This window comes from Balaenoptera acutorostrata, chromosome 13 (genome assembly GCF_949987535.1).
Source record: "Balaenoptera acutorostrata chromosome 13, mBalAcu1.1, whole genome shotgun sequence".
NCBI lineage: Eukaryota > Metazoa > Chordata > Mammalia > Artiodactyla > Balaenopteridae > Balaenoptera > Balaenoptera acutorostrata.
The window spans coordinates 88,176,954-88,189,481 of record NC_080076.1 but is presented as its reverse complement, the minus strand read 5'-3'; the positions used below and the strand labels follow the sequence as shown (position 1 = coordinate 88,189,481).

General features: G+C 58.2%; 1 protein-coding gene across 4 annotated transcripts in view; it reads right to left on the bottom strand.

Moving 5' to 3' along the window:
- Positions 1-12,528, bottom strand: part of AACS (acetoacetyl-CoA synthetase) — a 52,034-nt gene that overhangs the window by 11,432 nt on the left and 28,074 nt on the right. For 3 of the 4 annotated variants that reach the window (XM_007189644.3, XM_057526131.1, XM_057526132.1), the window contains 5 exons: positions 10,569-10,649; positions 6,455-6,579; positions 2,259-2,323; positions 2,001-2,123; positions 32-145 (listed from right to left, as the gene is read on the bottom strand). In XM_007189644.3, the coding sequence (XP_007189706.2) occupies positions 32-145; positions 2,001-2,123; positions 2,259-2,323; positions 6,455-6,579; positions 10,569-10,649 (508 nt within the window). The remainder of the gene's footprint in view (positions 1-31; positions 146-2,000; positions 2,124-2,258; positions 2,324-6,454; positions 6,580-10,568; positions 10,650-12,528) is intronic. The other variant, XM_057526133.1, reaches the window with a different exon arrangement.

Below are 12,528 nucleotides of genomic sequence, written 5' to 3'. Positions count from 1 at the left end.
CACAGAGAGAGAAGGGGTTGGGGGCCGTCACCTTCCTCGTTCCACACCTCCACGGCCATGCCCAGGTTCCGGGCCTGAATCTCCCCTCTGTACACAGGAATGGAAGGATTCTGGCCCACGAAGCAAGACATGATGTCGGTGCCACCTGCAAAAAAAAAGGAGATTTAAGATTCGGACGACCGGGACTTCCCCGGCAGTCCAGTGGTTAGGGCTCCGGGCTTTCACTGCCGAGGGCCTGGGTTCAATCCCTGGTTGGGGAACTAGGATCCCACAAGCCACGCGGCACAGCCAAAAAAAAAAAAAGAAATTTCAGAAGGCTGAGACAAACTGCCCATGTTTTTTATTAATGAACAATGAAGGAGAAAGACCCCGGAGAACAAATATCTACTACTCTTTCTCCAGATAAATACTGAAAAATTCCCAGGGAGCTGAGCTTCTCTTCAGGGAGGGAGTGGGGAGGTGACTTAGAAACTGGACTGACCCTCCCGTGTCCGGGTGATTTATCGTTTTGACCAGGGCTACATGCTGAAGGAGAAACCAAATAAATGACCTCTGTGGTCGCACGGAAATCCTAGACTCAGGTTCACGAAAGTGGAAGCTTCGCCCCATCAGACCTGTCTGCAGGAACTGCCGTGGCAGATGGGTCACGTGCAGAGTCTCTTTGCCGTGGTTTATGTTCACTTAATCATCAGACAAGCAGAAACCCTGTGGCCCTGGAGTGCGAGTCTCCCGCAAGAGAGAACGTGCTGGATGCGAAACGCTCCGTTTCAGGGAGGGGCTCGAAATAGAGTCGGACCCCGGGTGCCATCAAGAGGGAGTGGCATTAACGCCTGGACCTGGGCCCAGCCGGTGACAACTGCCCCCTCGCACGTGCCCGCGTGCGGGGTGCTCTGTGGGCGCAGGGACACGCACGGGGCCCGCCGGGGCGCACAGCGGTTGGAGACGGCAGCCCAGGGAGGAAAGGGGGAGGCCGTGGGCAGGGGGCATACACGGAGCCCCGACGTGGTCCCTTCCTAGACTCGGCGATCCGGACACTGGTGTCCGTGCTCCCCTTTACACCTGTCTGTACACCTAAAAAGACAGCCTTGTGGTTTAAGAAGTGTCTTCTCCCCGATCACGCTCTGCATATATGAACGGGGTGGGGCAGGGCGATCGAAACCCACATAAAATGTTTCGATGCTTCAGCAACGGGCAGGATTAATTCCGGGCAGAATCGAAGCGTGCTGACCTGCCTCCCTCCTCCAGACACCTCGAGGTACCAGCCGGCGCGTGCCATGAACACGGGAGAATCGCGTTCACGGCGTGACCGGCAAGCTCGGGGCAGCCTCGCGCCCCAAGGAAGCACAGCGCTGGGAGCAGAAGTGCCGCTTCCGCTGCTTCCGGATTGGAGCTGGGGCGCTCGGGACAGCGGCAGGAGGACAGGCCGAGAGCCTAACAGACACGGCTGCCCCGAGATGGGCTAGGCCGGCCCGGCAGACAGCCCCACGCCCATCCGACCGCAGCACCCCTGCCCACCAGGTGGGCTCCGGGGAGGACCAGGGGATGCGCTGGGCGGGCGGGAAGCTCGGCTCTGAGGCGGCAGGACCGGGTTTGAATCCCACTCTGTCCCCAGCTAGTGGGTGGCCTGAGGCCAGTCACTTGGCACGCGCGAACCTTGTTTCCTCTTTTGTAAAGAAAATAGAATGCACCAGGACGAGTTGTTTAGGATCTAAAGTTACGATCAGTGTGCGGTGTGTATGTATACTCTCCACCCCCGGCGAAGGTTCAGGAACGGCTGACTCAGTGTTGCAGCCTCTCCCTAGAACATAACTACCGAGAATAAGGAACACTGACCGCGCAAACGTGCATGCCCTCCCTGCTGACCGTTCACGCGGATAAATTCAAGCCGGGGGACTTGCTGGGTCACAGGGGAAGCACGCTTAGCGGCCAAGCCTGGTTCCCGAGTCCTCCGGTTCTTCCAGAACCTTCTCCACGGCGCAGGCACATGGCGGGGGCCGTACCTGAGATGGAGCCCAGGAGGACGCTGCTCTTGATGCACCTGTAGACGTAGTCGTAGCTCTGGGCTTTCAGCGGGGAGCCGGTGGACAGGATCGTGTGCAGCGTCTGGAGGCTGTGAGTTTCCACTAGAGCCAGAATCACTGAGAGGTCAGAGCCAAACCCCACACCCTCTGCCTGGCTTGCAGGAACCAGGTAACAGGGTGGATCTGACTTCCGCGGCTGGCGAGACAGGGAACGGACGCCCTGGGAGGCACGCTTACCTGGCTTCACGTCTTTCTCTTCCAGCACTGACAGCCACTTCGCACCCGTTCCAAGGATGGTGATGCTGAAGTTAAGAGGACACCAGAAACTCGTCAAGGCTCTTGCATGTTCCAGGCACAAAAGCTTTCTCAAATTAGTGACCCATTTCGGACAAGGTTGCAAAATCCAAGACACGTCATTTTTCTGGGTTGAATTAATACTTAATATGTAGTTGAAAGCCAGTTACAACACCTGCGTTACTCTGAGGCCAGCACGGACACGTCTGCAGAGCACCGGGCTCCCTTTAACCTTCGGCTCTACTTAAAACAACTGTCTGCACATAAACCCACCATCTTCCCAACTGCAGGATGTTTTCTCTCGGGGGGACCAAAGCAGGCCACAGAATCAAGACCCCTCAAATTCTGAGCGCTCGCGATTGTTTTCCGGGGAAGTGGAGAGGGCCGTGGGAGCTTTTGTTAGGACAGGTGCCATGCTTGGAATTCCTGACCCATCCCCCTTTCTTAAATAAGCTCACATTTTTATGAAACTTAGAAAACCGCTCTTCTTCTCTTTTTGAACATTTAGAATCTAGTCCTTTACCCCCGAGTTTGCACTGAAAACAACACGTTACGCTGAGTATAAATCACTGTGTTTTCAAGGGGAGAGTGTTGCTTCATGTTCTGTTTCCTTCCACGAAAGCTCTACCTTCCTAACTAATGGCTGTTTTCTCCTGGGAGCTGAAGGAGGCCATAAAATCCAGGTCCCTCCTCGCCCAGAGGGGCGGCAAAACCCATCCCTTCACACCTGGCTGGTGAGATTCATTCCAGGGAGACAGCCACGTGCTGTCTGGTGCTTGACAGGGCTCAGAGGCACAGACACAGAACCGGGGCCGCTGGGCTGCGAGGGGCGGGATCCACGGCTCAAAACTACTGTCTTTCGTGCCTCCTGTCCCTTTCTTCTCTTCACTTCACCGGGACACCCTGCCACCACTAAAACCGCAGACGCCTCCTGGGTCGCTGTGTCCCGGTGAAGGCTGTTTTGGGAGCTGGGAGGTCGTGGGGATCAGGAAACGTACACAATCCCCACCCCCTCCTCACCTATTTCATAAACTCGGGTAGTCTGATTAGCTAATTCCAGATCACCTCTGAGAATTAAGGCGTCACCCGTATTTCAGCAGGAGACCAGGGACCCATCACACGCTGACGGACAGCAGTGACGGCCTCAGCCACAGGAACAGAGACCTCCAGCCACCAACCACACGGAGCAGCACGCGGATTTCTGCTCATCCCCCATCCGCCCCCCGTCTCCCCAAGTCGCAGGTGTCTGTCTGAAAACCGTGCCCTCAGCGGTGTGTAAAGACTGCCACGGCGTCCCCGGGGCTGGGCCCCAGGCCTGCTTGTGTGAAGAAAGGGCCAGGCCTCCCCATCTGTCTCCAGGGCTTGTGGAAGGTGGTTTAAAAACCACAAGAGTTCATGAAGCGCGGGCACCCTTGCCTGTGTGCTCGGCACCGTGTCTTTCTCGCGAGTGCTGCTGGGAGGCACCCCACGAAGAACGAGGCAGCCCCCCCGCTCGCCCCAGCCCGGAGCCCCGCGAGGGGCCACGTGCAGGCGCAGCCCCTCCAAGTCTCTGCCAGCCTGAGCCCCGCTCTCCCGTCTGCCCTCGACCCCACAGTTCGCGGGGGGATCGTGGAGCGCCCCCGAGTTCAACGCCCCAACGGGGTGCCACGTCACGCCGAAGGCACCCGCCCTGCGGCACAGACCCGAAATCCCCGGGGGACCCTGCCCTCCCCCCTCATCCGGCCCCACCGCCCGAATCTACTGCCCACATCCAGCCGCGAGGGCCTCCTCCCAGCCCCCCACCGCCCCCACCTCGGTCCCCTTGGGGCCTCGGCACTCGCCGCTCCCCTAGCCCAGAACACGCGTCCCGCAGTCCTAAACGTGAACTGCCTGCCCAGTGGCAAACCTGGACAAAGACGCCAGAGTTCTGCCCTGACCCCAGCCAGAATGTTCCCCGGCCTAGACCTGCAGAGCCCAGCAACACACCCCAAACAAAGAGGACAATCCGTCCTTTAACCTTGTTCACGTCTGCAAAACAACTGCTCAGTTATGAAACGTGTTAGTAAGCCTGTGGGCTGAACGATGACAATCAACGAAGATTTCGTCCCTAAGTGCATCAACGTTATTTTAAACATCAGAGGCCCTTAAATAGCACTGCGAGGACCCTGCCCGCCCTGCCAGCGCTGAAGAGTCACTCCTCCTGCCACAAACCCACAGGATTTTAGGTGAAAGCACGTTTGATCTGGTGTTGCTTCAGCGTCGGGAGGTGGCAGAGCTGGAATGAAGGCATGCCGCCCCGTCTGACCTGCCCCCTCTCCTATCACCCGCGTGGGCGGCCGGAGCGCCGTGCTGTCCTTCGGGCGCCCCTCACAGGCCACAGAGTGGCCCCTGCCTCGCTGACCTCAGCAGATGAGCCCTCCCAGCCGGGTGAAGGGCCAGGCCAGAGGGGCCCTGAGGACGGCCAAGGCCACGGCTCAGCTGGCGTCCGGGGCACAGGCCAAACCGGGATGTAAGGCAGAGGCCCAGCACGTGCGTTCTACACAGACCCAGACCTCAGGGCTGCAAACGCACTCACATGCACGCTTGCACACACACCTGCACACAATCACATGCATGCACACACACACTCGTCCACAGGCACGGGTGCTCTCACACCCACGTGTGCACATATTCTCACACACCCACTTTCCTGTGCACATATGTGCATGTGCACATGCATATACACACGTACGCACACGCACACCTGCACACATTCACAGACATGCGTGCTCACACTCTCGTGCACCTGTGCACATGCACATACACACTCACACGTTCACACTCAGGTGCATATATACTCACACTTGTGCACGTATACACACTCAAAGCTGGGTCTCCCTGGGCCCTCCATCCTTCAACTTCATTAGCTCTAAGCCCCAGGGATATACCTTTCTCTCTCCATCCCTCTTCCTGTAGCACAGGCATACACGTCCAAAGTGTCTCCTCCTGAGCCCGGCTTACAGGTATTCAGGGCAAAGATCTTCCCAGGGATTTGATTAACCTTTCACTGGCAACAAGCTCATTAGGAAATAAATTTCCTCGCTAATACTGTGAGCCAAATGCCAGGATTTAAGTATCACCCAGGCCAAAGTTATACTTAAAATATTAATGCCCAAGGATTTAAGAACATTAGTGGTTCCTTCTATTTCCCCAAAGTAAATGGACTCAAAGGTAAAGTAATTAGAACATTTCAGAGCGTGGCTGACTTCTGGGCCACAGGAGCTCTGCCAGCTTCCGTGTTCTCGTTCCTGGAAACACGATCATTAGGCCAACGGTGACCACCAGCTGCAGTGGCGAGAATGCATCAGCTGGCTATGATTAATTCATCAGCAAAGAAAGTGCCAATGGAACAGGGTCTTCTGACAAGTTTCTGGCAATGACGACGAGGAGGGGGCTGGGGGAGAAACGGGGCCACTTCACCCTTCCCCTGACACTGCCCCTTAGCTGGCCGCTGCCTGTCATCAGGACGCCTGCTTGTCGCCCTATTAACAGGACTGCGGGGAGGCGGGGATGTCCTTCTGCAGCACCGGCAGCAGGGCGTCTGGAAGCGCGCTGCTGAGTCTGGGGAGACCCTCGAGGCGCTGGCCAGCCCTGAGGGCTCGCAGAAAGGCGGGTGGGAAGGCCAGACGCCGGGAACGCCCCCGAGACAGACCTGCCCTCCCCTGGATGAGCATCTCCACACCGTCCCCCGCACAGGTACGTGCGTTCAGCCTGCGTCATTCTCTGTCACCCTTGCGGCCACGGGCCCCGTGTGAAACAATGCTCTCATCAGCCCTCCGCCTGCCCCTCTTCTGGGCCGCTGCTCTGCAAGTTCTTAGAATCCAGAGTTACAAAAAAAAGACCACGTTCCCTCTCCCGGTGCCCGAGGTTTCAGAGCTCACCCCTGGGCCCTGGGGGGTGGGGCAGCCCCCTCCTCACTACACGGATCTCCACGGTCGGTCCCTGTAGGGGCGCCCGCCCCTTCCCACCCTCCTTGACAGCTTCACCTACTCCTGGCACCTCCACACCCTCACACAGCCACCCCCGCCAAGAGGGGGACATCGAGGGTGGCAAAGCATTCCAGAGACGGCACCCAGATCCTGAGAGCGGCCGCCCTGTGTCTGAGCATCCCGGGTACCTACCCGATCCTGTCGACCAGGTCCCAGAGCACATTGGGGGTGGGCACCAGCGGGGAGCCGTCGTAAAGGACCACGGCCGCCCCCGTGGCGAGAGCAGACACCATCCAGTTCCACATCATCCAGCCGACCTGGAGCGGAGAGAAGGGAACATGTTGCAACGCAGCGGCGGGCTGGCTCCCCTCGGCCCCGTCACGCAGCCTCTCACATCCCTAGAAAACCACCCGATGCTGAGCCAAAGTAGCCGAGAACTGCCCAGCCCAAATGCACAGCGCTCTGCCCCAGCAATTCCCTGTCAACTGTTTACGGCAAGGGACTTCCCTGGTGGCGCAGAGGTTAAGAATCCGCCTGCCAATGCAGGGGATACGGGTTCGAGCCCTGGTCCGGGAAGATCCCACATGCCACGGAGCAACTAAGCCCGTGCGTCACAACTACTGAGCCCGCGTGCCACAACTACTGAGCCCGCATGCCACAACTACTGAAGCCCATGCACCTAGAGCCCGTGCTTCGCAACAAGAGAAGCCACCGCAATGAGAAGCCCACGCACCGTAGCAAAGAGTAGCCCCCGTTTGCCGCAACTAGAGAAAGCCCGCGCGCAGCAACAAAGACCCAATGAAGCCAAAATCAAAATAAAAATTAAAAGAGTTTATGGCAGGGATCAACGCACACGTGTCCACTAAGACATGTCGGAGAATGTTTCCTGCAGCCTCACTGGTGACAACAAGGGACCGAAGGCAACAGAGACGCCCGTTGCGTGGTCACGTGGTGCACACATGCAGGGAACCCTGGGCGCTGGAGCAGGCAACCCAGGTCGGACGTGGGAAACAGCGCCTGGCACCCAGCAAGCACTCAGGAGTCGGCCGCTGTGCAGCCATCAAAAAGAATGAGGCCTGGCTTTGTGCGGATCAGTCTCGAAGACAGACCGTAAAGTGGCAGAGCCAGCCCGGCAGAGGGTGTGCAGTGCCCCATTCGTATACAGAACCCCCAGCCCCACCCCTGGGCCTGCAAAAGGGCCCGAGGGGCCGGGGAGTGAGCGGGGCGGATGTCTGGGCCCTGGAAGACGCCAACCTCTCACCAAGTTCCCATGTGCTGCATGAAATGCTTACCACGTGCAAGTAGAGCATTTTTTTTTTTAATTAAAAAAAATTTCACATTCTGTTTCACTTGGTGTGTTTATCCTTTTGCTCTTATTACATACTGAGTCCTTCCTCAGTTTCCATACCCCTCCAGTAGGTACTTGTTTTTAAAAATTACACACTTTTTTGTTTTTTTGTAAACTTAAGATAACTTTATGCTTGTTTGACTTTGGTTTTACTTTATTTTAGATTAAAATGGCATTATTTCATTAAAAAAAAAAAAATTTCACAGCCGAAGAGTGCTCATAGCCCCACTGACAATGGCACTCCCATCCACGCTGGGAGAATTTGTAGGCGATTCCGGCCTAAAGCAATATAGCGACAGAACAAGGGAGCAGGAATCTCTGTCCAGAGGGCAGAACAACCCAATTCCACCCCGTAAGAGGGCAGCAGGATGCCCACCCACGAGCCTGGAGCAGACGCGGCCCAGTGTCCCGGGTCACCCGGTGTCCCCAGGTCAGAATCCCGCCACCGGGCACCAGGCGGCCACGTGAGGTGGCACCCAAGTGGCAGTTAAGAATCCCCAGGCAGGTCACAACAGTGTGAGTGACGTGGGTAAGAGCGCGGTGACCAACCTATGCTCCCCCTTTGGCACCATGGAAACGGCAAAGGGAACCAGGGGTCACACGAAAACCTCCATTTAGTTGAGTTGTGCTTTTTTTTTTTTAAGGGTTTTAACATCCTAAGTTGAGTTCCTTCTAATAAGGAATCTTTTTTACTTTTCTTGTTTTTTTGGCCTCCCAGCACGGCTTGCGGGATCTTAGTTCCCCAGCCAGGGATTGAACCCGGGCCCTGGGCAGTGAAGGTGTGGAGTCCTAACCACTGGACCGCCAGGGAGTTCCCACGGAATTATTGTAATAGGCAGCACTGCGTCCTGGCCACCTCACGGTCCAGCTGCTAAAGTGAGTCAGTAAGCGACAGCACAGGCCTGGCTGGGGCCGGCTGGGGGCACCCGGGGCTGCTGCTGGCGCCTGGCGTCCTCCACCGAAAAACGCAACAGCCCCGTCCTTCGTGGGCAGGATGCTTCCCAGAAAAGTGAACTGCCTTTGAGAGAATCGCTCTGGATCCTCGAGTCCTTCCATTGTCCCCTCGGTGCAAAACCCTGTGTTTTGGAATCACCGCGTCCCAGGGAGGCAGCTGAGTTGGACATCAGCGGAGCTGTAGCTGCCCCGGGGGTGGGGTTCTGCAATTCAAAACGCTGCTCCATTAACGCCCCAGGGCTGGGCTTCCTGTGTGAAAGGGCCGGAGCCTGGCGGGGGCCCAGCACCACTCACTGTTCCACGATGGGGGAGGGGGATGGAAGGAAAGCCTGCAGCTGAAAGATACCCAAATCATTTGGCCCAAAGCCCTGGATTCACGGCTGGGCGCACGGGGAGACGGGGCGACCTGCCCCTGGTCGCACGTCAGCGCTCCCTCCCGTGTCCGCGTCGGGTCCCGGGGCTCTGGCACCAGGGGAGCAGCAGGGCCTGGGCCTCGACCTCCCAGGTTAGGAAGATGCCTCAGCATTCTGCTTCCTTGAAAACTCAGAACGCAATTGTCATGCAGGAAAGGGAGCTAAGTTGCTCTGGAGCCTCTTGATGTTTGCGGTCTTGGAAAAAGCTGATTTTGAGTTTTCTTCCCTTGGGATAAAGAGCACTTCCTTCCGCTTGTTAACCTTTCACCTTCCAGGGTTCAGCAGGGTCAGAAACACCCCCAGCGCCTTGAGCTCAAGCTTTGGTTTGATGACCCTGCTCCACGCTAAACCACGTGAAGGGCTGGAAGCAGGGCCACCTCCGTCCTGGGGGCAGGAGAGCGGGCCTCCCGCCGGCGCTGCAGTACAGCTGCGGCTCTCGTCTGGCCGCGCAGCCGCCCGCAGGCCCCGCCTGGTCTCGCGCCTGGATCCCCAGCCATGGAAGTAACTGCTCGAGCCGCCCTGCACGCCCTTCCTCTCGCTGCTGTAAACAACGGCCACAAACCCAGTGGCCTAAATGTACTGTCTGAGAGTTCTGAAGGTCGGGTGTCCAAAATCAGGTGTCAGCGGGGCTGGGAGTTCCTTCGGGAGGCTCCAGGGGAGGGTCTTTCTTTGCCTTTTCCAGCTTCGAGGGGCCCCCGCGTTCCTTGGCTCATGGTCCCACCGCGCTCCGGCCTCTGCTCTGTCGTCCTCCCCCTCTGGCGCCACCATTCCTGCCTCCCTCGTGTAAGGACCCTGGTGATCACCCTGGGCCCCGGATAACGCAGGACACTCTCCCGGGCTCCGGAGCCGCCGCAGCCGAATCACATCTGCAGAGCCCCTTTGCCGCATCAGGTGACACGCACAGGCTCCGGGAGTGAGGACATGGCACCTTTGGGGCCATTATTCTGCCTCTCAGCACGCCGCCCCACGGCCTTCCAGTAAATTCCTTTTCCGCCTCAACTGGTCAGAGCCCCTTTACTATTGCACACGACCAAGAACTGACCGTCCTCGTGGCATCTCTGGTAAGTTCCTGTCGCCCTGGTTGAGCTGCAGATTTCCGTCAGGTGACACTCATCCCCACCTCTACAGGCTCAAGAGACTGAATTAACAGTCTCCTTGGTTCCTCTAGATTTCCCCAGGGCTCCAGGGCTCCAGGGCTCCCTGCGGCAACCGAGGTCAACACAGGGGGACGGGCCAAGCTGGCGCTCGACCTCGGTGCCGAGACTCAAGTGGGCAGCCGCCGGGAGGGAGGGAAAGAGAGCAAGAGTGAAGGGTCCCACAGAAGGGGCTGCTCGTGCACGCTGCCCGGGGTCTGGCGCACGCGGCCCGGGGTCTGGCGCACGCGGCCCGGGGTCTCGCGCACACGGCCTGGGGTCTGGTGCACACTGCCTGCTGCTCGAGCTGCACTTCTGGCTACTGACATGTGCAAAGGTGGAGAGGCAAAAAGAAGAGTAAGGATGAAGGCCTCCCTACCTGAATGAACCAAAGCCCGTCCTGGGAGGGGCACGGAGGAGGGGGAGGGCACCCATCTCAGCACAGCACCCGCACTCACCGTGGTGTAATACAGGATGATGTCACTGCTGGTCATGTTGCCGTGAAGAATGTGTTCCTTCAGGTGCTGGATGAGGGTTCCCTGGGGAGAAGCGGGGGAATGCCGTGTGAACCGGGCTGCTTCCTCCGAGGGCGCAGAGGCGCGCGCGCAGCCCGGACGCTCGGCCCCGGGGCAGGAGAGGCCAGGGAAGAGGCAGAGCTCTGAGCATCCTCGCCGTGACGAGCAGTGCTCCCGTCCCTCTGCCACCTGACCCGAGACTCGCCGGGGACACGAGAGGAAAGCCTCATCCGACCCTGCCAGCCTGCAGGCTCTGGGCGCCAGGTGATCAGGGGCACAGGAGACCCACCAACCTCAGGCAGAGAGGAGTGAAGATCACGGAGCGGAGAGTCACAAAGATGAGGGCAAAAGGCTGGGTGCAGGGACACCTGCACCTCCAGCCCAGGGCACTACAGGCCAGCCTTGCTCCCTCGTGGTGGACGGGGAAGGTGGATGCCTGAGCAAGAATGTCCCCGGGGCGCACAGCCGCTGCTGGGTCTGCAGCTCCGAGAGCCTCGGATCCGAGCTCAGGGACTCCTTGGCCGAGGGGTGGCTCGAGACCCTGCTTTCAGCTCAAACGCCCAGTCAGACCTCTCTCTCCCAACCCCGACATGTGATCTATTACTTTTTATTTTAATGTTTACTGGGCAGTATCTTCGCTTGGACCGAAACTCGAAAGCATACACCATGACAAGCCCCCCGCCCCCTTCTGCAACCAGTAACCATATACGTTTCCGGTGTATATTTCCAGGTATGCTTCTTGCCGATCTGCATGTATGTATTTATGCTGGTTTTTTATTTGGACGCACTGTCCTGCAGTTTGCTTTTTCCATTTATCAATACAGGGAGCGTCCCTCACGGTTTTTCATGCAGCTGTAGAGTATTCCGCTGTCCAGAGCCCAGAGTTCCAAATGACTCTGTGTCGTCTGTGGCTCACAGGGAGGACCGGAAGCTTCCCGGCCCCAAGCACAATGCAGAGAGCACAGCAAGGGGACCCTGAACCAGCTGTTTCATCTCTCGGCTTTCCCATCCTTTCAATGCATCTCACACAAGATCTTAAGGCTACATCAGGGACGTGGCCCCTCCGAAGCCCCTGAAAAGGCCAGACCGCTGCGCTCAGTGTGGCCACAGACGGGAGCCGCCGGCTGATGGCAACGGTGGCCCTGGTTGTTTAGGAACTACCGGGACCCACGTATTAAAACCAGCCCTGATGACCCTCATTGTACCCAAGAGAAATAAAAAACAAGCCAGTAGGAGGAGATGGTCCCTTTCAGAGCTCAACAGAAACAATCCTACCCAACAAATTCTCCAACTCAAGAGGCAGCGCTCCTATTCCCGAGTCTGTCCTGGATGGTACCCCGTCACCAGGCCCGCAGCGGGGACGCCTGCCCTGGGGACGGACCACGCGGGGGTGGGAGAGACAGCGGTAGAAAGGCTGCTGGGAGGGAGAGCCCCTTCTGAGGGTTCCCCGAGGCCCCCCTGGGTCTGCGCGCGGGAGCCAAGAGCCCAGTGGCTTCACCGTGCGTGCACTGCGGGGTCCAGGACAGCACGCCCGCGCCCACCCAGGACAGTCACGGGCTTCCGCGCAAAGTCCCTCAACGCACACCGCTCTCGCTCAGAGTCGGCGGGCGACCACGTGGGGACAACAAACATGTCAGGAACCCTTTCGATGAACGCCAAGTGTTCACGTGGCAAATCCACAGAAAGGACGGGGAGCTCCTGGATTACAGGAACCCGCGGCAAATCCCCCGCCCATTTCCCTTTTCACTTAGATTGGCCTTTAAACTGCACCTTCACCTGTACGGTCTGCCTCTGTCAGCCCGGCCTATTCACAACCCGCCACGCACGCACCGGCTCAGTACCCTCACTCTCTCGATGGCACAGAACTCTCCTTGGCTTCTCTCCGTATGAACCTTAACGAGTC